This window comes from Rhizophagus irregularis, chromosome 18, assembly GCF_026210795.1.
Source record: "Rhizophagus irregularis chromosome 18, complete sequence".
NCBI classification, from domain to species: domain Eukaryota; kingdom Fungi; phylum Glomeromycota; class Glomeromycetes; order Glomerales; family Glomeraceae; genus Rhizophagus; species Rhizophagus irregularis.
The window spans coordinates 1,559,622-1,586,150 of NC_089446.1; the positions used below are offsets into that span (position 1 = coordinate 1,559,622).

The 26,529-nt window shown below is 30.3% G+C and overlaps 11 protein-coding genes across 11 annotated transcripts; 5 read left to right on the plus strand and 6 right to left on the minus strand.

The window, feature by feature from the left end:
- Nucleotides 1–769: 769 nt before the first annotated feature.
- Nucleotides 770–1,998, minus strand: OCT59_009985 (uncharacterized protein; the record flags this gene model as incomplete). Its single annotated transcript, XM_066132721.1, has 4 exons — nt 770–885; nt 961–1,255; nt 1,625–1,753; nt 1,813–1,998. The coding sequence occupies 4 exons, from the start codon at nt 1,996–1,998 to the stop codon at nt 770–772; spliced, it is 726 nt and encodes a 241-aa protein (XP_066000337.1).
- A 451-nt stretch (nt 1,999–2,449) lies between these two features.
- OCT59_009986 (uncharacterized protein) lies at nt 2,450–3,373 on the plus strand (the record flags this gene model as incomplete). Its single annotated transcript, XM_025312201.2, has 2 exons — nt 2,450–3,038; nt 3,111–3,373. 2 exons carry the CDS (start codon nt 2,450–2,452, stop codon nt 3,371–3,373), a joined length of 852 nt encoding a protein of 283 aa, XP_025164174.2.
- A 3,882-nt stretch (nt 3,374–7,255) lies between these two features.
- OCT59_009987 (uncharacterized protein) lies at nt 7,256–8,144 on the minus strand (the record flags this gene model as incomplete). The annotated part of the gene is made up of 2 exons (XM_066132722.1): nt 7,256–7,655; nt 7,783–8,144. The coding sequence occupies 2 exons, from the start codon at nt 8,142–8,144 to the stop codon at nt 7,256–7,258; spliced, it is 762 nt and encodes a 253-aa protein (XP_066000338.1).
- A 365-nt stretch (nt 8,145–8,509) lies between these two features.
- On the minus strand, nt 8,510–9,370 carry OCT59_009988 (uncharacterized protein; the record flags this gene model as incomplete). The annotated part of the gene is made up of 3 exons (XM_066132723.1): nt 8,510–8,724; nt 8,813–8,999; nt 9,101–9,370. The coding sequence occupies 3 exons, from the start codon at nt 9,368–9,370 to the stop codon at nt 8,510–8,512; spliced, it is 672 nt and encodes a 223-aa protein (XP_066000339.1).
- Nucleotides 9,371–9,526: 156 nt separating this feature from the next.
- OCT59_009989 (uncharacterized protein) lies at nt 9,527–10,349 on the minus strand (the record flags this gene model as incomplete). The annotated part of the gene is made up of 2 exons (XM_066132724.1): nt 9,527–9,789; nt 10,322–10,349. The coding sequence occupies 2 exons, from the start codon at nt 10,347–10,349 to the stop codon at nt 9,527–9,529; spliced, it is 291 nt and encodes a 96-aa protein (XP_066000340.1).
- A 3,116-nt stretch (nt 10,350–13,465) lies between these two features.
- On the plus strand, nt 13,466–13,774 carry OCT59_009990 (uncharacterized protein; the record flags this gene model as incomplete). Its single annotated transcript, XM_066132725.1, has 2 exons — nt 13,466–13,496; nt 13,572–13,774. The coding sequence occupies 2 exons, from the start codon at nt 13,466–13,468 to the stop codon at nt 13,772–13,774; spliced, it is 234 nt and encodes a 77-aa protein (XP_066000341.1).
- An 81-nt stretch (nt 13,775–13,855) lies between these two features.
- Nucleotides 13,856–15,051, plus strand: OCT59_009991 (uncharacterized protein; the record flags this gene model as incomplete). Its single annotated transcript, XM_066132726.1, has 4 exons — nt 13,856–14,087; nt 14,156–14,328; nt 14,440–14,669; nt 14,745–15,051. 4 exons carry the CDS (start codon nt 13,856–13,858, stop codon nt 15,049–15,051), a joined length of 942 nt encoding a protein of 313 aa, XP_066000342.1.
- Nucleotides 15,052–18,367: 3,316 nt separating this feature from the next.
- Nucleotides 18,368–18,889, plus strand: OCT59_009992 (uncharacterized protein; the record flags this gene model as incomplete). The annotated part of the gene is made up of 1 exon (XM_066132727.1): nt 18,368–18,889. The coding sequence occupies one exon, from the start codon at nt 18,368–18,370 to the stop codon at nt 18,887–18,889; it is 522 nt and encodes a 173-aa protein (XP_066000343.1).
- A 66-nt stretch (nt 18,890–18,955) lies between these two features.
- Nucleotides 18,956–19,996, plus strand: OCT59_009993 (uncharacterized protein; the record flags this gene model as incomplete). The annotated part of the gene is made up of 3 exons (XM_066132728.1): nt 18,956–19,147; nt 19,219–19,328; nt 19,423–19,996. The coding sequence occupies 3 exons, from the start codon at nt 18,956–18,958 to the stop codon at nt 19,994–19,996; spliced, it is 876 nt and encodes a 291-aa protein (XP_066000344.1).
- A 796-nt stretch (nt 19,997–20,792) lies between these two features.
- OCT59_009994 (uncharacterized protein) lies at nt 20,793–21,020 on the minus strand (the record flags this gene model as incomplete). The annotated part of the gene is made up of 1 exon (XM_066132729.1): nt 20,793–21,020. One exon carries the CDS (start codon nt 21,018–21,020, stop codon nt 20,793–20,795), a length of 228 nt encoding a protein of 75 aa, XP_066000345.1.
- Nucleotides 21,021–23,834: 2,814 nt separating this feature from the next.
- Nucleotides 23,835–24,142, minus strand: OCT59_009995 (uncharacterized protein; the record flags this gene model as incomplete). The annotated part of the gene is made up of 2 exons (XM_066132730.1): nt 23,835–23,933; nt 23,987–24,142. The coding sequence occupies 2 exons, from the start codon at nt 24,140–24,142 to the stop codon at nt 23,835–23,837; spliced, it is 255 nt and encodes an 84-aa protein (XP_066000346.1).
- Between the last annotated feature and the right edge of the window lie 2,387 nt (nt 24,143–26,529).

Consider the following 26,529-nt stretch of genomic DNA (forward strand, 5'->3'; position numbering starts at 1 on the left):
TACAAACTTTAAACCATTTGGATAAATTGGTTTCAAAATTAGTGGAAAAGAACAAATTTCAACAACCAAATTTCAATTTCATCCTCATCCCAACTACCTTTCATGTAAGATTTATTTATTTTTTCATTATTATTAAACCAATGATAATGAATTACTGGTTCTTGAATAAGTAAATTAAAATAAAAGATTCTAATGACATTTAGAACCAAATCTTTCGCCAATGAATTTACATATTTTTTCCTTTTAATATCATTAATTTTACGATAAAGTTATCATCATCGGATGATGCCATTATCATATTTTGATAAACTATAATATCCCTATAAAAAATTTTTATTAGATGTATTCCGATTTTTGTCTGGTTTACATATTCCAAAAATTTTCCGAATTTTATTATCCGATTTTGCTACGGAAAGTGATCATTTTTCGGAACGATAATTGCAGATTTTACCCGAAAATACTTGAATTATATTCAATAAATTTCATGAGTGTAAACAGAGTGGTATCAAATAATTTATAAAGATATTATCCGAAACTGCTCAGAAAATTTCATGAATATAAATGGAATATTATTAAATGATTTACAAAGAAGTTATCCGAAACTGCTCAGAAAATTTCATGAATATAAATGGAATATTTTTAAATGATTTACAAAGTTATTATCTGAAAGCAATCAAATTGTATTCAGTAAATTTTGCTAATATTTCATGAACGTATATAGATGAAATACAAAGTTATAATCCGAAAATTCTCATGAATTTATTTCGATTTATTTTTGAGATTTGTTGCGAGTGTTGTAAGTCTTGCGAGTGGTACTTTGCTTCTTAGGCGGCCTGATTGTTTTTTCCAGGCGTGTCCTAGTAGTAGTTGTTCTTTTTTCGTTACCTATATTTTATTGTGAAGTATTATAAATGTTATACCTAGCAAAAAGACTAAATTTATTAAATTTTATTTAAATACCATTAGATGGAGTTTCGTGTGTATACAATTGAACATTTCTTGTATCCTCTAACTCCTCTTGTACATCAGATGGAGTTACATGTGTCAGTTGAACATCAATATTATCAGTATTATTTGTTTCTATATTTTCAGCAGGAAGGACTGTATTTGATAGTATTTTGGAAACTTGGGTAGATGGATTTGTCATCAATTTTTTGCGTTTTGAATTAGGGGGAGTAATATTTTTGCGTTTTGGAGGTGGGGGTATGCCTCGTATACGTGCTTCTTTGACTTTCGTTCTTACGTTCAGTCTCAACTACAGATATTTTTAATATTAAAATAATATATATGTTAGATACAAAGCCATATTTACCCCAATTTCCAACAATATCTTCAATTATTTTTTGCAAAACGAAATCTCCAACAGAAATGGGAAAGGTAGGGAAATCACTTTTAAACTTAATAAAATTTAAAAAAATAAAAAGTTAATCTATGTTTAAAATTTTGAAATAAGCAAATATACAACTTACACTATTGATAACATTTTGAATTTTACCTGGCACTTGCTTGATGCATATTTACTTTTTCACAGGTTGCATTCAATCGATCACGAAGATTTCTCTACAAGTTGCGAATTAATGTAAATGCATAGTTTTATATAAAATATAAAGAATTATAAGCTCACCCGATAAGTCCAATATGTATCATATGGTAAATGAAGGAAATCTTTCCAATCTTCATTTGGTTGTTTTATCTTTTTCCATTGTTTCCACTCTTCTTTAGTAATAGGATTTTGTATTGAACCACGTGGAAACTAACAAATACTATTAGTATTATTAATGTTATTATTTTGAAACATTTTATATTATTTACTGAAGTATTAACAACGCCTGTAAGAGATGTAGCAGCAGCAATAGACACGGGATTTGGCGCGAAGGAGTTTGTTGAGTAATCATCGTAGTAGCTTGCTGTAAAATTTTTGGATTCGCTAATAATTGAAGCAATAAATTTATTGTGGTCTTCTGAATTATTATTATTTATATCTACATTATCATCCATTATCTAAAATTGAAATAAAGTATTTTTTTATGGTAAACGAAATATTTTTAAATCTTTATCTGAACAGCTGAATTATTTAGTACTCAATAATAAATACTTACATTAATTATTTATATTTTACAATTAATGTTTTATTTTTCAGGTATTTTATAAATATTATTAGGTTATTAGTTGAAACAATAAGGAGAAAAATTGACAAACAATATTTTCTAAAAAGCAAAAATACGCTTCTATTTATACTTTAATAGTTTAATAATCATCATTTTTGCGAGTTTATTTTTTTGATTTAGATCATGAGTCTCATCAGTATTATTTAATTATTACACCATACTTAAATTTATACAAATTTAGACTAGTTCATGCATTATTTTATTTGTAATATTTGTAATCAAAATTTGTAATCTCAATCTTGCTTATTAATATCAATATATTATTTTGTAATGAATTAGTTATGATTGCGATAAAAGAAAATGTATTATGTATTTGTAGAGGTTGTCTGTATGAAACTAATAATTCTGGTAAATATGTAAGCATTGCTACTAGAACAAGACATAGGCGAAGAGATAAAAAGTTTAAAAATAATTACATCCCTCCAAATATACCTTTACATAATATTGATATAACAACTCCCAGTAGAGTTGAATCAACAAATATCAGTGAAGATAATGATCAAAATGATAGTCCAGAAATAATGGAAGTTTCTAGTAACTCTGAATCAACTAGTATTATTAATGATAATAATCAAAATGAACCAATAAATGAAAATACTTTATACAGTAGTAGTAGTAAAGAAGAGAATAATGAAGTTGAGGATAATGAAGAAGATGAAGATAATAATGAAGAATATGATAGTAATAATAATGAAGGTTATGATAATAATAGTAATGAAGAATATGATAATGAGGAATGTGATGACCATTATGATGAAGAATATATTGATGATGAGAAATATGATACTAATGGAGAATTTGATGATAATGATGAAGAATATGATAGTGATCGGGAAGAAGATAATAGTGGGTCAATTCCAAAAGAATTTCGTAAGTACTGTATATTTTAATCTATTATACAATTATTTTAAATCTGATATTAACCTATCTAAATATTGTTAGATTTGTCAGATAATCTAATAAAAGGACTACAGCTTTTATATGTTAAGGAAAAACATACACTTTCAAATGAAGCATTTAATGAAATTATGAGAATTTTTGGTATATTGGATATTTCTCTTTATAAGCTCCAAAAAAGATTGAAAAGTATTGTTCCACTTAAGCCAAAACTTGTAGATATGTGTTGGAATTCATGTTGTGCATTCATTGGAGAGAATGCAGATTGTAATATATGTCCTATATGTCCGAACACGATATGTACCTGAAAGAACACCACTGCAACCTCGAAAGTTATCTGCATACTTTTCTATAATTGACAGTTTACGAATATAATATAGAAATCCATTTCGGGCTAAAATTCTCCAATATAGGCATGAATATACATCAAGTGAAGAATATGTACTTTGCTGAAATCTTCAAATTTGCCACAATATTTTAATGATACATTTTCAACATCTTCACGACGACATCACGATTTTTTTGAAGATATCGCGACGATATAGTTATGATAGTCTTAACGATACCTTTCCAACATCTTCGCGATATTAAAATCGGTAACATTTTGATATCAGAACGATATCATATTGATTTCGTAATTTAATATCGCGAAGATGTTGGAAAGGTATCGTTAAGACTATCATAACTATATCGTCGCGATATCTTCAAAAAAATCGTGATGTCGTCGTGAAGATGTTACGATGATGTTGAAAATGTATCGTTATGATTATCAAACCGTATTGTTACGATATCATTTAAAAATCGTGATGTTATCGTGAAGATGTTGCGATGATGTTGAAAATGTATCGATATAATTATCAAACCGTATTGTTACGATATCATTTAAAAATCGTGATGTTATCGTGAAGATGTTGCGATGATGTTGAAAATGTATCGATATAATTATCAAACCGTATTGTTACGATATCATTAAAAATCGTGATGTTATCGTGAAGATGTTGCGATGATGTTGAAAATGTATCGATATAATTATCAAACCGTACTGTTACGATATCATTTAAAAATCGTGATGTTATCGTGAAGATGTTGCGATGATGTTGAAAATGTATCGATATAATTATCAAACCGTACTGTTACGATATCATTTAAAAATATTATTTCATTTAAAAATATTATTAAGATATCAGGACGACATTTACACAGTATCGAAGATGATATTTGACAAGAATTTTGGGTCGATGAAAAAATTGTGAACCGTAGGTACTAGTACATTCAATAATTTTTATTAATTGATAATGCCGTATATATTATTAATATGCAATTATGATGGTCAAAATGAAAAATAAAAACAACGTATCGATATCATTGTTATTACAGCTTCAAGTAAGTCACGTTCCGTCATTATTGATTCACAATTGTTGAATTGATAAGTATTGCGAAGTTTAATCGTACTTGGTAAATTATGTAGGCGCATCCCTCTCTAGTAACATAAAACAATGCGACAATATCGGTATGACAATAATATTATAAATGTTGAATTGATGTAAGTTTCCTGATTACGACGCACCTGGTAAATTACTTCTCTCTCCGACGGTTAACATAAGACACTAATATTATACCAAATACTGAATTGACAAGAGTCTGTATTACATACAACGCAAGTTTCTGCGAAATTAAAGATAAGTACCTGGTAAATTAGACATCTCTCTCTCCAGATGGTTAACTGTTATGACACTAATATTGTATCGAAACTTTGTGACAATTGTTAAATTAATAAGTACGCGGATTATGGTGCAAGTTTCTGCGAAATTAAAGATACGATCGTACCTGGTAAATTAGACACATCTCTCTCTCCCCGGATGGTTAACATAAACCAACGTGACGATATCGTTATAACATAATGGAGTAGTTACGCACAACATTATCGGATTTCGTCACAAATATTAAATACTACTAGGATTCACCTGTTAACTACATTAGCAGTTAATGGTTAAAACCTAAAACTTGAAATAAAGTAAAAATTTAATTATTTAAATTTTTTTCTTGATGTTATTCTTGAACATGCAACATATAGTTGTCCATGAGAAAATACAGGAGTTGAAGATACAAACCAACCTAATTAAATGATAGTTCTTAAGATTTATTAAAGTCATTGCAAATGCTGGTTGTTAATCCTAAAAAAGATGCATAAATTAAAGTACTGCATTTATAGAAATCAAACGAAATTTTTTTTTAAAATAAAAATTGGTCTCAGAACACTTGACCAAGATTTTCAACCTTAAGAATCAAAAAATGCAATAAGTGGGTTGAGCTATCGTGGCTACTACTTAGAGTGTCTCTGTCGTCAGCCATTAGCACCCAACTGCCTATGACCAATGATACATCACCACTACCTTCTGATACCACAAGATCCCAAGTATTACATAGGAGCACGGCGCTTTCGCTATGTGCATACCCTGCCTCCATGATACGGCCTACCATATGAGAGGTCTTAAAATGCTGCATTTCATCAGCGGCCAAAAACCTCGAACGATCCCCAAGACAGTAATACCTTTGAGAAAAAATTTCAGGATAATCTCTCTTTCTTTTCGTTCCTTTGTTTTCTCTTTTTCGTTTTTTCACAATGGTTTTTTTCTTTTTCTTCTTCTTTCCCTTTATTCTTTTTCTTTGGGTATTGATATGAAAAAAAAATTATTATAAAAAGGTAAAAACTATTAAAACTGAACGCGTAATTATTTTTGACGCGTTATATAAATGTCAAAGATAGTTTAACATAACCCAGCGAGAGCAGAATATGTACCTGTCGTACGCCGGAATAAAAATAGACGCGCATATACAGTGGTCGACTGTAATTGTTAATATGAATATATTTTTTTGAATAAATTATACTGTTGATAACAAAAACTGTCAAAATGTTTTTCGGTATTAAAAAAAATTGAATAGAGAGATGTAGACGTAAACATAATCGTGCGAATGTTTAACATGTCTAACAAACAATGATTTGATTGGATAAAAATTGCAAAGTCACGTGCCTAATAAATTCATGAATACGATATCAAACGATATCGTAACGATATCGTTATCTTTATTTATTTAATAAATCACGTTATCATAAATAAATATACCGAAAAGAATCATTGTACTGCATAATAAAGCTATATAGCCGTAAAATAATAATTATTTTTTATCCACAAATCAATTTTCGTATCATAGACAAAGTGAACTTTCTGTACGTGGTCAATTATTGATATCGGGAAGATTCTTCTCCAGCGAATGTCTTGGCTTGTCTGAATGCGAAAAAGAGGACATTTCAATACGTTGTGAATTCTGTTAATATTGTCAAACCAATCAATAGTAATAAAGGCATAATATTTATCATCATTGCCTTTGTATTTGAAGATCCCTTTTATAATCGCATAACATTCACCACTGTCTTCCTCGTGTATTGTTACGACGTCACCAATATGAAGATGTACTTTGGAAAATACGCCATCGCTTTCTTCCATAGTGTATGTCGCCAATTCATACCAGCTCATTTGAGAATATATAAGAGCTGACTTTTGTCCAATGTCCATAAATGAAAGAAGCAGCTCAGATTTGAAATTTGGCAAATTTTTCATGATATTTTCGCGATCCTGACGGGATAAGCTCCTCTTTAAGATAATATTTGTAATAAAATCCACTGGAGATGAAATCGCTATATAAAATAAAAATACGTTAATAATTGCGGAAATATTATTATTATAAAATTGTAATACAAACCTTCTTCATTTCCTTCCGGTTCTTCGTTCATTTGATACCTTGTCTTCAGTAATATACCAATTAGTCAATAAATTTCTAAAATTTGAGGACATAGTAGCGAAACCTCTACAAGGTTGCGATAATCTTTGATCTGCGCCTCCATCTACTAAATGACGAATTGCAAAGAGCGTAGTATACCGCTTTAACAAGTTTCAAAGCTCGACATTCTTGCAATTTGTTCGTGGTACCATTGCTTTAAAGATCCGACGCACCATCTCTTCGATACCAACTTGAGTGTTTATAAGAGTACCATAAGTCCTTGCATGCACCAGCAAGTGGATATTGATATGCAGGTTTGGTAAGTTAGCAAATTCAGGGAAAACCTAAAGCCACATTATTAAATAATATTTTATATATTGATAAATAAAAAATAAAAAATTATATAAGAATTATGAATAATTGTACGCCTTTGGAAGAATTTTCATTTCTTCTTCAAGGCATTTTTGTAATTCGTCATACGAATCTAATGTAAACTTGCTTTCAAAAACTATCCTCATTGTTTTTGCTACATATACCCAACAAGCAATTATTACATTTTTCGCCATGTTAATGCGTGATTCTTGAATTCGTCGCAGAATGCTTCTGGATTCATTTTCCTTTAAGCTTGATGATTCTAAAAAACTATTAAGTATAAAAGGCATTATCATAGCGAGCCTAAGATAGTCAGACATCATGAAACTAGCATTGCGGCTAATTGGATTTGGCAAACGAGACCATTTTTTTGGTTTCTCTAAGTTCTTCCAGGCTTTGATAAACTCGTCCTCTCCTTTTTGTGAAAATAATTCGCACCTGTGGAAATCAAAAAGCTTTATTAAAAGATTTTGTTCGTTACATATCTAGCTAAAGTTAATTAAATTCTAAGATCATACGTTAATTTAAGAAGTCGTCCAATCTTCCCAGCAGTTGCATGATATACATCTTGAGGTGTCTGTAGATGCCTTTCTCTTGCAGCCTATCCAAAATGCTAGGCCTTGTTCTTAGTCCGAACTCAGTACAAAGTCGTCTTTGCCTTGTGGTAGCAGGTTCATCAAATATCTCTTTAAATTGATCGTCAGTGATGTGATGATATCTTGATGTTGCTGGTACATCCCGAGAGAAGTTGGTAAGTGATTCTCGAGAGGCTGTACAAGTGCGGCAACCTTTATTGGCATTATGTCGTAATACACCACACATGTCATTCCCTTGTGGTAAATCAGCAGTTACGACACCTAAACCGGCTATCACCCAAGCATCTTGGCCATTCACTTCCATTAATTTTCCTTGTTCGAATTCTTTCATTTCAGAAATGAATGGCAACATGAATTCATTGAAATTACCACCGAAAGGAACAAACCCGAGAACAAAGTGATTTTTGAGCAACTTTCTTTGACGGGCAGGCATATTTCCAAACTGCACATAAACACCTCCTAACGAATGATAAACATTCCTAAATGTTCCAAAATCATCGTAGTATATGTCCAAAAACAGCTTATAAACCGGAATTGTTGGAGATGGTGGCTGCCTTATGGAAATATATTCTGAAGGATGTTGATAAGAGAACGTTGCATCACGAATGCGCCAGTGTGTATGATGTTTATAAAGTATTTCGGTAATTCGTAGTGTATCTGCAGCAACCTTTTCGGAAATTTGTAATGTTGTTATTGTCAGAATGGTTCATCTTGTAACCAAACTTCTCCGGAAAGAGAGCGATTTTGTCTTAATTCTCCCTTAAAATTTCCAGGCAAGTCACTATAATCTAGAACTTTTTGGATTCTCAGCCGATACTGTTGGTTCTCTTCATTTAATAATATCGCTCTCAATCTGCCAAGTTTTCGCTCATTATCGTAATAGTAAACAAAATCGCCGCATTGGTATATCTCTATTATATACATATGAAAAAAGTGTTAGTCTCTTGTACTTTATTGCTTCGCCTCTCTACCATCAGCTTGCATTTAATAAATAATTACCCCCTGATATCATTAATTGTTCTTGACCGAAAAGAGGTGACTCTGCCCAGGTACGTACGTGCCAGCTTTCGGATTTTGTTTTTGAATCGACACCAGCACCAAAATACATTTCCTTTAATAGTGATGGGTTGTTAAGAACATTCCAAATGATATCACTTATTGAAAGTTGATATGCCATCTTTGAATCCTTTAAAGTTGATGGTGTTTTTTTTGATGAAATTGAGATAGATTTTGCTGATATTGAGGTAGACGCTCCCTTCATGATCGAAATCTCCGAATATTCTTTACAATATGATCTCTATTAAATTCTGGTCTCATGATAATGTCAACAAGATCTTCATATGCATTTGTTGAAATATTATGTTTATAAATCCAACAAAATAAGGCAGCAGTAGTTAAATTTTGAAAATATGGAGCAAAATCACCATCAAAAGATGGTAACTTATCTTTAGCCAATGCTTCATCAACGAATAGCTTTTCTTCTGAGATATCAGAATCATGTCTTTCTTCATTATCTGACGACATTGTTTCATAATCTTCATCACTTTCTAAGGACATTATATAATCGCTTTCTCGTTTCATTCTCTGACGATGTTAAATCACGTTGGTATCACCTTCTTCATTAGTTCGTCATTGTTCTAAATCATCATCATTATCGTTTCGTTGTTCTAAATGATCATTATCGCTTCGTTGTTCTAAATGATCATCATTGCTTCATTGTTCTAAATCATCACCATTATCGCTTCGCTGTTCTATATGATCATCATCACTTCGTTGTTCTAAATCATCATCTCCGTCGCCATATTCATTATACTCTTCGCCACTAATATTATCATCTTCAAAATCTTTTTGTACCATTTTTTCATTGTCATCATTATCCGATAATAAAAATCTGTTGGGCAACCTTCTAAAATTATTACGGATACGAAAAGGTATTGCAGCAATATTCGCTTTTCGAGGTTTATTTAATGAATATGCTATGACAATAATTAATAATAAGGAATAATAAAATGAAATAAAATCATAAATTTAAAAAATGTCCATGCGCGTTTGTGTATTTAATTCATTAACTGCTTTTATAATATTTTCAATTGGATATCATAGTATCGTGACCGCAGCACATAAACGGAAATTTTGGGTTAACAAATTTCTTAACGGTTACATTAGTTCCTTGTCCGTGGTGCATTAACGGAAATTTTGGGCAATGATCTGGTTACATGTAAAGAAATTTTGTATGAAATCGTGACCGCAGGACATAAACGGAAATTTATATTACGAATTTCACGAAATTTCGAGAAAAAAAATGTCAATGGTTACATTAGTTCTTGGATCACAGTACATTAATGGAAATCTTGGGGAAAATGATCTAAAATTGACGTGTTAACAACAGTTACATGCAAAGAAATTTTGTATGAATATCGTGCGTGACTGCAGAACATAAACGGAAATTTAGATTACTAATTTCTTAAATTTTGGGAAAATCGATCAGAAAAAAATGTCAATGGTTACATTCGTTAGTTCTTTGTCCACAGTACATTTTGGTAAAATGATCTAAAATTGACGTGCAAAGAAATTTTGTATGAATATTGTGACCGCGGGACATAAACGGAAATTTGAATTGATCGGGAAATTTTCTTAATGGCTACATTGGTTCTTTACTTACAATGCATTGACGAAATTTTGAGGCAATGATCTGATGAGTTGACTTCTTTAACGGTTATATATAAAGGAATTTATATGAATATTGTGACCGCAAGATATAAGCGGAAATTTAGATCATCAAATTTTGGGATAATTGATCGGAAAAAAAATTCGTTAATAGTTAGTTACATTAACTGTTAATGAATTATATAATGAACAACATCGTAACTATAGAAATTTGGGTTAACAAAGCTCTTGATTGATGTTTTGACGATTACATGTAAAGAAATTTATATAGGCTGCTGGACATAACGGAAATTGGGTTAACAAAGCTTTTCTGAAAAATTGACATTACATTTTAAGAATATCGTGATCGCAGCACATTTAGACAAGACAAATGATCAGAAAAAAATTGTTAGCAATTCGTGTTCCGGTTTATATGAAATTTTGATTTTTATGATTTTAAATTATTACGATCAATTATTATGATAAAATCACTAGTGGTGAGCTTTACGGATATATACAATTATAAAATTACATAAGATTTATTTTTTTATTGAAATAAATTGAAAAGAAGGTGAATATAGTAATATTGTGCGGTATTGTAATGAGATATAACTTCATATAATGGCAATATCAATTCTAACAAATAATTTTAAAGTGTTAAATATTTCAAATTATCACAAAATATTAAAGAATCAAATGATCATACTTTTTTCACCATCTGAGCCCAGTCTCCCATGGTCTTCGTTCGGTTGTTACGAGACGGACGTTGCCGTTTCTTTTTAATGTTGGTTTGGCGAAGATCGTTCAATCGGGTTTGTTCTTTTATTAGATCGTCTAGCGAGATCAATATCGTATTATCTATATATGAAAGAAATTATATGAATATTATCATACGTTATTTAATAAATTAATATGAGGTATTTTTTTTTTTATACCTGTTTCTTCTCTACTAGGTTTGGGAGAGGACATTTTCTTTCTAACTTTTTTTTATTAGAAATCTAAAAACTCTGATCTGAGATGTGGTATTTTTATATGTAACTGATAAGATATGGACAGTCAAACTTTAAAAAAATATCAATTGAATTCTTTGGGAAAAAAGTACAAAGTAATTTTTTTTATAATATTACGACTGTGATATCATGACTGCACTACATAAAAGGAAATTTGGGTCAACAACTTGTAAAAGTTTTTTTTTAAAATAATTCCGAGATAGAGAATTAATGTAACAAATTCTGTCAATGCGCTGCAGATAAAAATCAATGTAATCATTAACAATTTTTTCCGATCAATTATTGATCTAAATTTCTATTTATTTATTGCGACCACGATATTCATGCCAAATTTTTCAGATCATTACCTAGATTCCACCAATGTGCTGCAGATAAAGATCTTTTGCAGATAAAGAATCAACAGAACTGTTGACAAAATTTTTTTCCGATCAGTTTTTTGATCTAAATTTCTGTTCATGTCCTGCGATCACCTTACATGTAACCGCAATTTTTCCATTGCCCAAAATTCATCAATTTACTGTATACATTGCACTAATATTGCACTGTTAAATATTTAATATAATATTTTTTCTATTAAGATTAAAAGAATAGTTAATAATTTATTATCAATCCTAATTATTAAAATAAATATATAATATATTAAACATATAAAAAATGTACTCTATTTAAGTATTAGGACAGCATAATATAAGTACGTACAGTATAATTCTTCAACCCTGATTATGTAACCATTAACAAATTTTTTCTCCTGATCAATTATCCCGAAAATCCGTTTATGTCCTGCGATCACGATATTTCTGTCAAATTTTTCAGATTACCCCTGAATTCTATCAATGCGCTTGCAGAATAAAAAATCAATGTAACCATTAATAATTTTTTCCGATCAATTATTGACCTAAAGTTCTATTTATTTATTGCGACTACGATATTCATGTCAAATTTTTCAGATCATTACCCTAGATTCCACCAATGTGCTGCAGATAAAGATCTTTTGCAGATAAAGAATCAACAGAACTGTTGACAAATATTTTTCCGATCAATTTTTTGATCTAAATTTCTGTTTATGTCCTGCGATCACGATATTTCTGTCAAATTTTTCAGATTACCCCTGAATTCTATCAATGCGCTGCAGATAAAAAATCAATGTGTAACCATTAATAATTTTTATTATCCCCAAATCTGAATCTAAATTTCCTTTTAGTCCTGCGATCACCTTACATGTAACCGCAATTTTTCCATTGCCCATTAATATTGCACTGTTAAATATTTAATATAATATTTTTTCTATTAAGATTAAAAGAATAGTTAATAATTTATTATCAATCCTAATTATTAAAATAAATATATAATATATTAAACATATAAAAAATGTACTCTATTTAAGTATTAGGACAGCATAATATAAGTACGTACAGTATAATTCTTCAACCCCTGATTATGTAACCATTAACAAATTTTTTCTCCCGATCAATTATCCCGAAAATCCGTTTATGTCCTGCGATCACGATATTCATATATAGGCTTACTTTACTTGTAACCGTTAATATTGCTCGAAATTACCATTAATGTTAACGGACAAAGAGCTAATATACCCATTAAGGATTTTCCCGATCAATTATTCCAATAATTTGAAAATTTTGTTGGCCAAATTTCCGTTTATGTCCTACGGTTACGATACTCATATATAATTTCTTTACATGTAACCGTTAAGACATCAAATTTTCCCAAAATTTTCTTCATAAAGAATCGATGTAACCATTAACAAATTCTTCCGATCAACTATCCAAGATTTAATGTAACCATGAACGTTTTTTTCGAGAATGCTAACCCAATTTCCTTTTTATGTGCTGCGGTCACGATGTAATTTTTTCTTAATATTAGGAGAAATCTCTATAAATAAATAAAGATAATGCTGTATTCGTTTCGTCGGGAATCACCTATTTCTTTACGTTGCTACTTAGCACAATACCAATAAGTACCATCTTGTTTGTTTATCATGACTAAACGCAGAGGAGTAACAGGAAAAGGTAATAAAATTATATTTTTGATTTGAAATTTTATATAGTAATTGCGCCTAATACTATTATAATGATACCTAAAAGACAAGGCAACAAAAGCTGCAAAGACTACAAAAACTATTCGTACATATGTTGCCAACTCTTCACGTGATTATAATAAGGAAAGAGATGAAAGGAGAGAGGAAGGAAGTGAACATGAACAAGATAATTTACATGGACAAGATGTAGATATTGGAGAAGGTAATAATAGACAAGATGATGATATTGAAAAGAATTATTTTGGGTAAATACCTTATAATAATTGTTTTATTATTCAATTGAAATGATATTTCTGCGAATTTATTTAAAAATAAATTTACTTCGTTATAATGAAGATATGCTTCCAGAGCAAGAAGAAAGAAATATTGAAAAAGAAAGAAGAGAAAATGAGAAGAAAGAGATGGAGAGGAGAGATAAAGAGAGAAAAGAAAGAAAGAAAGAAAAAAGAAAGAAAAAGAGAAAAAGAAAGAAAGAGAAAAAGAAAGAAGAGAGAAAGAGAGAGAGAGAGGGATAGGAGAGAGCAAGATAAAGAACAAGAAGAAAATGAAAATGATGAAAGCGGTAAAACATAAAATCTGAACATAATTAATGAATATAATTTTATTCTATTTAATATTACTTCTAGAGAGTGAAGAAGAAATTCCGGTTCAGTTTGGCGCATGACCAATCAATTGCAAATTTGCAATTGGTTGGTCTTACATCAAGTGTGCTACATTTGGCAAACAAAATGCTTGATGCCTCGACGAAGCAGCCATCAACAAATTTGCCACTAACCACCTCGACTTCGTCATCATCTGACAACGTAAAGTCCATTTCTTATTTTGGTTGTTACATTCTTACCAATTAAGAACAATCGTTATTACACAGCAGAATTACTGATGTATTATGTATTATTGATATTATTACTATTTAGGATAATTATCGTCTTATTGACGAAGAAATGAAATGTCTTTTTTTGCGAACTAGAAATCCGCCCGATCATGCGTTTGATAAAATAACACAAAAAATTTTTGGGCATGATGCTTATCAAAGCGTGGCGAAGTCAATTAACGAACGATATCGTAAATCATTTTCCGACTATCGATATCAATTGAAAAATGTACTTTCAACATTAGTAAAAGAATTTCGACAAATTGTAGAAAGGTGATCGATACGTTCATATCGTTATGTTGTTTTTACTACAATGATTTAATGATTTAAAATTTTTTTCTATTAAAGTGAATATACGGAAAGTTCAGATCCTACCGACGAGGAAGGAAACAACTTCATATCACGTGAGGTGGTTTTAAAGAGAATCTTAAGCCGATACGTTTCAGCCATCGATTTTACAAAATTATCGGAAACTTCACTAGATAAATTAATAGAATTCTCCAGAAAATGCTTCAAAATAGTCTGGGTTGAAACTGAAAGCGCAAATATCAAAGAAAAGGTTAAGGAGTTAGATGTTATTACAGAAGATCTAGAAATTCCTTCCCGTAGCGGAAGAAACATTGCTAGCTCTTTAAAACTCCATCTTTTTTCATAAATACAGTACATATCACATAAAAGACCGTGATAACATTGATATGTTTTTTATTCCTTTATTATAATAAAGATTACAATATATCATATTGTTTTAAAAGTTTATAGTAATGTGACTTCACAAGTTAATAAGTTAATGTCGTAATAACTTCACTAACACAATTTGACGCTAAAATATAACTATTAATCTGTTATTTATGTCATTCTCTAAAAATTATTTTTTTATCGTAACCTTGACCTTATAATCATCAATTATCATAACTGTAATCGTTTTCTCATTTAATTTTTGATAAAAAAAAAAATTAACAATCTCTTAACGCAGTAACAATTAACATGTATATATACATACATAACAGGTCTTACAGTGATCGTACAAACCTTATTAGGGAATAGCACAATCAATAATCCAGTAATTTAGTAATAAAGAGTAATCAATAAATATCCCTTAAACAGATAATCGCATGTGGTAGAGTAGTTTGAGATAGGAAATCCGCATCGCAGCGGGTCTCTGGTTCGATTACTATGTATACCTTATGGCGATTATTATCGTAGAGTTCTAGCGGGCGAAAATTTCCCCATATCCTCCTGATAGGCGAAAATTTCCCAGTTAAACCTTTACAAATATTTTTTTTTATTATTTACTGGCAAATAAAACATATTTTACACGATATATTATTAATACGAATTTGATTATTTTATGTATTTATTTCAATATTACAAAAATTTCTTTTATTTAAAAAAAATGAGAATAGTAAAAAAAAATAATGAACTACTAGATTTCTTTTACTAAAAAATGAGAACAATTCATTAATTATAAAAATAAAAATCATTAAAAATTGCACAATACCTAAAAAATTACTAACTTGATTATGTTTAAAGTACTCATCCATGCTTTTAAAAGATGTCGGTGACAATTGTGATGATGATGATGATGATGGTGGCTGTGGTGGAGATGACAGAGACGATGATGATTGTGCTAAATAACTCTTTAATTCAAGCTTATATATCTCTTCTTCCCTGACTTGAGATTTGATTTGAAAAAATATCGATCCACTTCAATAGATTTGCGTTTTCACGCTCAGTTTTGTCTAGCTTGGAAATCACTTGTTCACCGGCTGTCTCAACAGCTTTTTGGAAATCCTGGAGCTGTATCTGGAGATCAGATATTTCAATTTCTTTTTGTTTAAATTTTTTATATTGTCGTTTTTTGTCTACGCCAGGCCGTTTTCCTAGAATGTAATGATGGTTTTCCCATTATTAAATGAAAAGAAAATTACCTTTTTTTTTATCGAAAAAAGATGTTATTTATTATTGGGATTCAACAATTTTGGAAATTGTCCCAATTGTACTGTCGTCAAAATTAGTTTAGTACAACGTAAAGATCTCGTGTATAATTCCTGTTTCAGTAACTACAGTAGTTCAGGGTTTTTTCCTCTCTGGAAAAAACCATCCCATGAAATTATACCCAGGAGCGTGTGACTTATGGCCACTGTATTATCACGTGTATGATTATTATTATTTAAAGACTACATAAAAATTTGATAAATCCATAGAAGCCGCAATATTATATCTCGAAGAGCTTGGAAAATCACAAGTAACTGTGAAAAGGCTTCCGTAAAATGAGAAAAATTTGTCGTGCGCATCTTATAAATTCTCAATACAATAAAACCCAAAGATGATGAGATTTTAAGTGCGCTCTCATTCTCCTCCGTTAGTATTTTCCTTAATTTGTCGATTCTTTAGATTTACATTCGGCTTAATCTTCTCTTTACTATTTTTATATTTAATGTACCTTTCTACTAATTTCTTCCAAAGGACGTTACGCAAATTATTATAAATTTGTAACACGTCAGCGTATCCTTAAAAAGAATTCATCGATCCACACAATTCAGGCAGCATTACTCAAGCTCAAATGGCACGTTTGCTTTTTGAGTCGTACAAATCACTACCGAAGTGGATTAGAAAGATAATTTTCGGCGAATTGAAGCCATTATTTAGGAACGATGTACTTGAACGATTCGTCAAATCAAATTTTGAAAAATGATCAAATTTCCAGATATTTTAATGGTAACGATAATCCAGCTTCAACAAGCTTTTTTCAATATCATCCCTAATAAATAAAATGTTAGCGTTTTTATGATATTAGGTACTATAATAAAAAAATTATCTTTTATCACATTTTATTTACATTGGAGTGAAGAAGCGCAATTATGCAAGACGGGTCACAATTTTTTTTTATGATAATAATAATATAATAAACTTATAATACACTATAATATAAAATAAAAAAAATATGCTATAAATTTTCGTATAAGTATTATACTTAAATTATTGAAGAATCAGATTTCCGATCATGTGTTCCAACATTCAGTTGCTAATATCAAAATAATATTTTGATGATCTTAAAAAATTTTGTTAAAAAGACAATATACTTATTTTGGTCATGTAGAAAATAATCAAAATTATATAACGATTGTTACCATCATAAAAAGTTATTGTGGCGAAGCAAAATTATAATTATACTGTTTATTTCCACCCTCCTGAATTTTCTACTAACATAGTAATTTCATCTGAAGGATTCATGTGTTAAAATCCATTTCAGTTTGTTGATCCCCAAAATTTAATTTTTCGTTCTCACTACTAAGCATATTTAGTATTCATGTCGTATTAAGGTAAGTTGCGCTTCTGTGTTTATGAGAGAGTTTAACTTTAGATGCTTGAGAGGGTTCGGAACCCGTAGTGTTATTAGGAAACCAATATCAATACAATTTTTTTGCAAAAAAAAGTTTTTTTGCTAATAGGTGTATAAACACGATATGGAATTTTATTCGATCGCAAAGAAAAAAAGAAAAAAAATTGAAAAAAGATTCTACTCGATCGTGATTTAATTACAATATCCGTAATCATATGATGAGATTAATTTCGAAAAAAGAAAAGTCTAATTATTGACTCAATCTAATCTATTTAATTTCGAAAAAGAAAAAAAAAATTCTTTTTTCCATTGTTTTTATTGTGCCGTATGATTTTTTTAAGGAAAAAAAGTAATATAATCACGATATGAAAAAATTACTTGTTCCTGATTTAATCGCAATATCCATCATTATATTAAATAATTAATCAGATTTTTTTTCCCTTAAAAAAAATCTGTATTACACGATGTAATAGATCAATGGCAAAAAATAATTTTTATTTTCGAAATTAACCGTATTTTTACTCGATCATGATGTGGTAAGATTAAAATTATTTAAATAAAAAAAAAAATTCAATTGAAAAAATTTTTTGACCCACATTTTTTAACTCATAGAAACCATTATCAAAAAATGTCTTCTCAAGATCGTAATAAGCCTGTACAAGAAAAAGAAAGTCATAGACGGAGCTCTCTTATTAAGCATTGGGAACCTTCGCAACCGCCTTCGCAATCGCCTTCGCAATCGCCTTCGCAATCGCAATCTCAACCTCAATGGTCACAACAATATTTATCTCAATCATCTCAACTTTTACCTTCCTTACGTTCGTCACAGCAACAGTATCCATATCCCTCTCAACGTTTTTCGTCACGGCAACATTCTCCATACCCCTGTACCCATACCCCTCGTCACAACAACCGTCTCCATCCCTCGTCGCACAACGATGCTCCATACCCCTCGTCACAACAACAGTCTCCATACCCCTCGTCGCAACAACAGTCTCCATACCCCTCGTCACAACAACAGCTTCCATACCCCTCGTATTCCTCACAACACTTGCAGCATCCTTCAACACAATTACTTTCTGATGAAGAAATTGGTCTGTATTATTATAATATTCGGTATTTGAAGAAATCTTCAATAACAGAACAATAACTTGTAACGTTATTTCTATCATATAGATAATTTACTCGCTACACTATTTCTACAAATCGAGACATCATGTCCTGTGCCGTTAATCCTGTTTACGTCCGACAATCTATTGCAGAACGCTTTGCACGACGCTCCCCGAACATTTACGATATCAATCGACAGATGATCCACAGAGCAAGCGTTCTAATAAGAACAAGTCCGCACTTCCTCATCGTCTACACCTATTATGACAACCCCAACTCTCACACGGACGGATTCAATGTAACGAATATGATTTTTTCATATTTATAATCTTATAATCTTCATATTAACATAATGTTTTTTAAAATTAGGGATACTTGGAAGAAATTCCTCTTATAACTCAAAGTAGTACTAGTACTTCTTCTCTTAGTATTGCTATACCTTCTGTTACATCTTCAACTCTCCCTCGGATGAATCCAATGTAACAAATATATTTTTTCATATTTATCATCTTGTAATCTTCATATAACAATGTTTTCTTTAAAAATTAGGGTATGATATGAAGAACTCTTAAGCTCAGCTTACAGCTGCCTAAAATTCTATCTCAAGAATCGAAGATATCCAACATCGATTCGCCCTTATGCAAATTCTCCTGAAAAGTTCACAGATCGTGATACAAATATATCATATAACCAGAAGAGAATTTCTAATATTATATCGTTGCAAAACTCTATCCCAAAGTGGTTAAGAATAATAGTGATTAACGAATTAAAATCATTATTCCTAAGAACAAGAAACTTAGATAAAAGCAACAATAATCAAATTATAGAAGATTTCTTAGCGTCATTGTTACCAACTTTTATGAACGATCATCCTGACATATTACATAATGTAGCAAAAAGTTTTCGTAAAACCTGGTCGTACTGGAGAAATACATTATGGGATAACATCAAGCTTAGATACGAAACTTATCAAAAACGTAAAGAAAAAGACGAAAGTCTTGATTTCAAGCCGTACTTAAAAGGTCGTCATATTGAAGAAATATTCAACCTTTGGTTGAAATTTTCGGACAAGCCGATATCTCAAGAAAACGAAAATTCGCTTAAAAATTTAATTCTTTTTTGGATTCCACTGTTTAGAAATTTATAACAGTGATGCACGTGACCGTTTTTTTACTCACACCGAAACCTTTATACGGTTAATAATATTTTTAACAATTTATCTGGATATAATATTGGTTCTTCGATTGATTTATCAAAGTATGAAATTGAAAATAATGATGATATGATTCAAATTCCAGCTCTGAGGATGAACCAAAGCCGAAATCAAAGAAATCTACTAAAAAGCGAAAAAAATAATATATATTATGTAGATTTTTTTCAATTTAAATTTTTAGCGTAGAAAAGTAAAGTATCTGGTCGTGTGTTGAAGTTTGATGAGAGGTTCGTATGTAAATTTATAAAACAAATTTTTCTTTTTTTTTTAAAAAAAAAAAAAATTCTATGTAAAAAACCATCATTTTAAAAACCAGGTCAAATGATTATAATTATCATTGTTACTACAACAATAATTTTTTTCTTTGTATCTATATATATATATATATATATATATTTTTACTTTCACAATCTAAAAGAAGACGGGTAGATAGTATATTCTTTATCATTTTTATTTCTATTGTATAACATTATTGCCAAAATAAAACTTCAAATTTGCAACCAAAATTAACGAACATTCATTCACATTCTTTAACTGAATCGAACACGGCGATATCATTTAGATTTTTTTTGGTACAATTATGAAACATCACGGCGATATCATTTAGATAATTTTTTTACAATTACAAACCGATATCACGAAGATATCATGCAGTGTTTTTTAAAATAAATCAAATCATTTTTATTAGTATATTGGATTTTATAATACAATAATAAAATATTAAATTGAGTTAATCGTGAAGGTTATTTTTAAAAACAGCAACAGCAACATCAACATCAACTTCACCAACAACATCTACAACAACATCATCAGCAATATCAACGGCAACAACAATCCATTTATAAACCTCAATCACAATATTATCCTGAATTTGGACGTAATTACAGACCATTTCGATTGCAATATCCTTTGAGGATGAACAACTACCTCGTTTACAATATTGCCCAGGTGTCCACATTTTCGAAGAGGAGACAACAATCTCAATCAACCAGACAAGCAGAAATCATTAATTTGGAAGAGGAGCAATGACGCAGCACATGAAAAATTTTTCTCGTTTAATGGAAAGCTCTCTACGCAGTTAACTGCGATTTTCCAAGTACTTCTGGTTATAACGTCGCGACATCAATAAATTTATCAAAATACGACGTGATCTTTCAATATGTACTTCCGATGTTGATTCTGACATCACTGATCCATCAAATTACTGACTTCCATATTGAACAATTTTTTTTTATATTTTCTGCAATATGAATTTAACATTATCACCATATCAATTTGGCATTCAAGATGATATTCAAAAAATGTCCGTTAACTCTTTATTAGGTTGTAAAAATTGAAAAATATTTCATACAATAAAAGTATAAAAAAAAAAGTTCACCCTGCCACCACGGCCCAGATAAACTTTCGAAATTTGCCACTGCTACCAGCAACTCATGGTAAATTTCGTAAGAAAAAAAAAATTTCAAAATTTTTTTTTAAAAAAAATAAACTATTTATAAATCAAAAAATTTACAATTTCTTCTGGAGAACGAAACTCTTCGTTGAACGGCACGACCTCCAGTTCATTTTTACATTCACTACTGTTGTGCCCAGCTTTCCAGCAGCGTATACAATAATTACCCCATCAAAACTGCGATTTTAAATTGGGGCAACTTTTTACAGAATGGCCAAAATACTTACAAATTTTACAGGCCTCTTTATACTGGATGGTTGTAAGCGAATTAGCCAGTTGTTCGTTACGTCGTAGATATTAACACATCTCTCGAAGAATATAATATTCTTCTTTAAGTAAGCGGTGTCGACATGTGAGGTAGGGTATAATTTTCGTCACATTGCTTAAAGGCTAAAGCCAATAGCGTTACCGTACCGTTTAAATATAATCTCGCGTTACGCCCGTTCAAAATCCGGTTTATTTATTTTTGATTGGACTGATAAGTGACACGAAAAGTTTTGTAATTAAGATGTGTAATTATGACGTATAGTGCAATATAATTGGGTTTGTGAAACTTGAGTATGACTAAAAAAAAATATTTGATTTCACATGATGATTAACATTAACTGACCAATAAAATTTATCGAATTTTGCATTCGAATTACAATAAGAATGTGGGTTTCGTAAGATTTAGTAAACAAAGAAAAATGGGTAAGTAAATTTGCTTGCTATTCCTTTGTCACAAAGGCTGAATTAAAATATTCCTTTCGTCATGAAAGGCTAAATCATGGTTAAAATAATCGATATTCCTTTTGTCACGAAAGGCTAAAATAAGATTCCTTTCGTCACGAAAGGCTAAAATAAGATTCCTTTCGTCCCGAAAGGCTAAAATATGTTTCCTTTCATCTTTAACATTCCCATTCCTTTGTTAAAATATGATATTTAATATTCCTTTATTGAAATCAAATATATTATATGAAAAAGTATATATCAAGAATGAATCATTTTTCTTTTTTTTAATATAAAGTATTAATTTATTATTTTTAATTTTATTTAATAATAATATAGGTAAGAAAAGACATGAAGGTTGTCGTGATCATAAATTATCAGTTTTCTTCGGTGGTAAGAACACGAAAGAGTTAAAAGGGATAAAATCGAAAGACGTTAAGGGATGGTTAAAGAATAGATTTTCTTACAATTTTGTACATATCAGAAAGGATCCCTGATTGGGGGTAATGAAATAAAATAATTAATATATACAATTTTTAATTAATAATTTAATTAAATGAACATTTGTTATATTTAGGCGTGGATTTGTGCACTTCGAAAATGATGATGATAAAACTAGATTTTACAATTATGTGAGAAACAAAAAATTTATCGGACCTCTAAGTAAAACAATCGTATTCGCAGAAGCGCGTCAAAAGGAGGAGATGATGATGATTATGATGATGATGATGATGATGATGACGACGATGATGATGGACGATCTGTAAGCACTATTATTACATTAATGAAATATAAATTAATGAAGGAATTATTACTTATTAAAATTTTTTATAAAAAATTAGAATACACAAAACCAATCACTACAATCCCGGTACAGCCGCCCCTATCACAACCATCACCACAATCATCACCGTTACAACTCCCACCACCACAATCACCACAATCATCACCGGTACAACTCCCACCACCACAATCACCACAACCATCACAATCACAATTACCAGCTTACAATATTTTTGAAGTCGAAATTAATATCACAATTACCAGCTTACAATATTTTTGAAGTCGAAATTAATAGGTATTAATATTAGTTTATTTATATTAATATTAATTGTTTTTATTAATATTTTATTTACTTTTTTTTGGTAAAGCTGTTTAATTGTAGATATTTTTATTTTTAATGTGAAAAATCTCTCTGTTGATGTAAATATTAATAATACGAAACTCATATTTGTCAAATTTGAGTACGATTTGCCAAAAGATCCTGAGGGATCCAATTGCCTATTAAGAGAAGCAGTTTTTCCGGACAAGGAAGTTATTCTAAATCTGGAATTACCCAAAAGGCAAGTTTATATATTAAATTAGTAAAATTGTAATTTAATTTATAATTTAAAAACTAATAATTAATTTTTTTCGATCATGATGTGGTAAGATCAACGCAAAAAAAAAGGGATAAAAAAAATTTTTTTTTTTTATTCAATTAATTATTTCTTTTTTTTTTTATATTTAGATATTTGTTTTTTTTTTTGACTTGCATTTTTTAACTATCATTAAAATGTCTTCTCAAGATTTTCGATAAAGAACAAGGAATTCGTAAAAAAGGCTCGCTTATTAAACATTGGCAGCCATCGCAACCGCAATATCAACAACCTCAGTCTCAACAACCGCAACAATCTCAACCCCAAACTCTATTTCAGTGGCCGCGACAACCTCAACAATTTCAACAATCTCAACCTCAACAATTTCAATAAGGCCGCAACCACCTCAATCTCAATGGCCTCAACAACCTCAACAACCTCAACAACCTTCAATGGTCGCAACAACTTCAACAATCTCAACCTTAATGGTCGCAACACTTCAATAGCTATAAGAGTATCAATCGTCGCCGCTACCTCAATCATCGCTCTATCGTCTATCATCGCCTCAAATTGGTCGTTAAGAAATAGGTGACTTATAGTTGATATTCAGTATTCTTTCTTTTTATGATATGAATAATTCACTTACCTTGATATCTATCTAATAATTGTAGACGAAATGTTAAAAAAGAAAGAATTGAGAACATAACTTGAGTAAAGCGTCAGATCATCTTGCAATTAAGTAGTCGGTTTGGGCTTGTTTTCCCGAATACGTCAATATGGTTGCCGGAAGGCAATATAAGAAAAGCCAAAGTCCTATATTATCAACAACTCCGATGGAATCTTCTCGGCTAGTTCTCCATATTGTTCTCCGCGTTTGGAAAATGCACAAACACGTACTCCCAAGGTAAATATATTTACGTATCATTATAATAAATCTGTAATATTTATAATTCATATATTTCGAACCTATTTTAATTTTTATTATGGAGACGAATTTGAACAACTACTATTAATTAATAATTGGAGTTACTTTGTTAAAGACCGTCACTACCCAGAAGTCCTTCCCAAGAGCAAAGATCTAGTGAATAAAGTCAGAAATAGATGAGCGAATTATTAGAAAGCAACGTTATAGTTCCCTCCCAAATGGGGATCAAACATCATATACGTTGAATTAAGAGCATTATTTCTTCGTACAGCATCTTAACCATTCTGCTAGGAATTTAAGAGGAGTGAATTGTGGCCGAATATAGGTAGCGCGTATCAAAATAGTAGTAGTATTGGCGCTAATTTTCGCAATCTTCCCCTTGAAGTTTTGGCTATATTTCGTCAGTGGTTAACGTGTGTTTCAAATGAATTACCTGAAGAAATGAAAAAAGCTCTTCGAAATGTTGTTGGATTATATGTTTAATTAAAAAAAAGACGATAAGACAGCTCGTAGCTGAAAAAATAAATGTTGCAAGATCATTGGACTTATCTCGCTATTACATAAGCGCTGACGTTCCGTCGATAATGAAGAGAGTAGTAATGATGAAAGAAAATCACGATTGCGAAATAAGGTATATTGTGTATTATATGTTTTTATTATTATATATATTTATACACGTGGAATTATCAGTTTTCACATCGTAACAATTTTTTAATATCTATAATTTTTCTGAAAAATCTTTTTTGAACGTAGGAGGGAAAGCAAAAAAAAAACCATGGGGATGTCTTCGTGATATACCGCTTCGATATTAGCGATATCAAGATTTTTTTTGATTAATTGTAGGTTTGTATCGCGTGAAGTTCAATATTCAAGGAAATTTTGTAATATACCACATGATGCTTTTAGTAATAAAATAAACAAAAGTCTAATTTTTTGCAAATTAATTTTTTTTTGTTATAATTAAGGATGACGGTTATGATATTGCGAACATTACGAATTATGATGTCTAAATTTTCGCAATTTCGCAACCGCATTTATTCTGCAACGTTACAATTATTCCGCAATACCATAATTAATCACAGTTAATTTGCAATATCGTGATTAATTAAACTGGAGGTAATCACCAAATAAAAGCAAAGACAAAATTACGAACATACATCAATTCAAAATTTTAACAAAAAAAACAACAAATTGGAAAAGAGATATTTTGATGCTATTGACCGTTCGGTTACTAAAGCTTTTGATATGAGTATTGAGTAGCATCCCATTTAGTGTTATTGAAAACCTTGGTTTATTGATATGATTAAAACTTTACAACCAGCGTACAACCTACTACCAACTCGACAAATTTTAAGTGGAACGTTATTACAAGCTGAATTGGCTCGTGTAAATTTACGAATCTATAATGAATTAGCTAAGGAAACTAATTGTACGATTGGTAAATTTCATTATTATTTCTTTATTAATATTCTGATTTTAATTTTGTTTCTTCTATTTGTTATCTATTCTAAGATTCACACGATCATTTTATCAGCTCTATGGGACCACACCGCCGAATTATCTCTCAAAATCATCCATCAATTCTCGATATACGGTGCATTGCGCGCTGCGTTAATTTAATCAGTTCTGCATGATTAAATGCGCAAATGTAATCTCACAAGATTTTTCAAAAATTCGGCTATAGGCGCGGCATTACTTAAAGCGCTATTCAATTAAAAAATATACAAGGAGGAGGTCTAAAATCGTACGTGGAGACAAGGTGGATGACGGTGTATGAATGCACAAGCTCAATCTGGCGTTAAAAGATGCTTTGCAACATTGTATTCTCTAAGCCTATTAAGAAGAAGTTACTTTTTGAGATAACTAATGTATATTACTTAAAAATATTACTTAATTGAATTCTAGATAATCACAAATAAAATCAATATTGAGAAATCATGGATTTTTTGACGATATTCGTATGTTTTAAAGATGCAATGTTAAAATTAGAAGGTAAAACGCAACTCTATCAGTAATAGCTTCT